Source organism: Myotis lucifugus, unplaced genomic scaffold (assembly GCF_000147115.1).
Source record: "Myotis lucifugus unplaced genomic scaffold, Myoluc2.0 scaffold_9863, whole genome shotgun sequence".
NCBI classification, from domain to species: domain Eukaryota; kingdom Metazoa; phylum Chordata; class Mammalia; order Chiroptera; family Vespertilionidae; genus Myotis; species Myotis lucifugus.
In genome coordinates this window covers 219-1,696 of record NW_005880911.1, presented here as the reverse complement: position 1 = coordinate 1,696, position 1,478 = coordinate 219, and the positions used below count along the sequence as shown (strand labels likewise).

General features: G+C 40.5%; 1 protein-coding gene across 1 annotated transcript; it reads left to right on the top strand.

The window, feature by feature from the left end:
- Positions 1–280: 280 nt before the first annotated feature.
- Positions 281–1,203, top strand: LOC102420771 (olfactory receptor 5AC2-like). Its single transcript, XM_014451233.1, is given in 2 exon segments — positions 281–725; positions 728–1,203. Coding segments are annotated over 2 exon segments (921 nt in total).
- Positions 1,204–1,478: the final 275 nt, after the last annotated feature.

Here is a 1,478-nt window from a genome sequence, read left to right as displayed (position 1 = left end):
TTAGTTAAGGGGCACATATCCAGGTACTGGGCTCGATTCCCAGTAGGGGGCATGCAGCAGGCAGCCGATCAATGTTTCTCTCTCATCAATGTTTCTATCTCTCTATCTCTTTTCCTCCTCTTTCTATAAAATCAATAAAAACATATTTTTAAAAACTACTAATTAAGTGGAAAACAACAGGAAGGTGTACTTTAATTTGCAAGAAGGTACCACCACCTTGTGTTACCTTTAGCAATCATCTTTGTCACATATATTCTCATTACAGAGATCAAGGTTGGATATGTCAGAAGGAAACAAGACTCTGGTGACTGAGTTTGTTCTCACAGGACTTGCAGAGCAACCATGGTTGCAGGTCCTCCTCTTCCTCGTGTTCTTAGTCATCTACCTCACCACCATGGTAGGCAACCTTGGACTGATGGCTCTTATTTGGAAGGATGCCCATCTTCACACGCCCATGTACTTGTTCCTTGGTGGATTAGCTTTTGCAGATGCTTGCACTTCGACTTCCGTAACTCCCAGGATGCTGGTCAACTTCTTAGACAAGACTGCAGTGATATCCCTATCTGAATGCATCACCCAATTTTATTTTTTTGCTTCCAGTGCAACTACAGAATGTTTCCTCTTGGTAGTGATGGCCTATGACCGCTATGTAGCCATATGTAACCCCTTGCTTTATCCAGTGGTGATGTCCAACAGACTCTGCACTAAGTTGATAAGTATTTCATATGCAGTGGTTTTCTGCATCCTCTGGTTCACGTGAGTTTGTTATTAAGATTAACTTTCTCCAAGTCTAACATAATACATTATTTCTACTGTGAAATTTTACAGCTGTTCAAAATTTCATGCTATGACCCATCTATTAATGCACTAATGATACTTATTTTTGCAGCTTTTATACAAATATCCACTTTAATGACCATCATAATGTCTTATACTCGGGTGCTCTCTGACATTCTGAAAAAAAAGTCTGAAAAGGGCAAAGGCAAAGCCTTCTCCACGTGCAGTGCCCACCTGCTCTCTGTCTCGCTGTACTATGGCACTCTCATCTGCATGTATGTGCGTCCTGCATCTGGTCCAGCTGAAGATCAGGACAGAATGTATTCCCTGTTTTACACGATTATAATTCCCCTGCTAAACCCATTTATTTATAGCTTGAGAAATAAAGAGGTTATGGGTGCCTTGAGAAGAGTTGCAAAGAAGTAAACAGTTCCCAAGGAAAATTTAAAAATTGTTTTCATTTCATTCTTTGCATAAACAAATCCCCAAGTCTTGCAGATGAGCCATGGCTCTGCCCTTTCACCAAAGGGCGAGTGGTGAGGGTGGTCTCTGAGCACTGGGTGGAGCCCAGTTTCACACAATGTTTTCTTGGATGTGAGCCCAGTTGAAGTTACTACTTCGGTTGAAGTGACTTACATCTTCCATAATTGATTTATTTAAAAATATCATAAGTGCTTTTTATTTGAACATTTAGTTTTTGA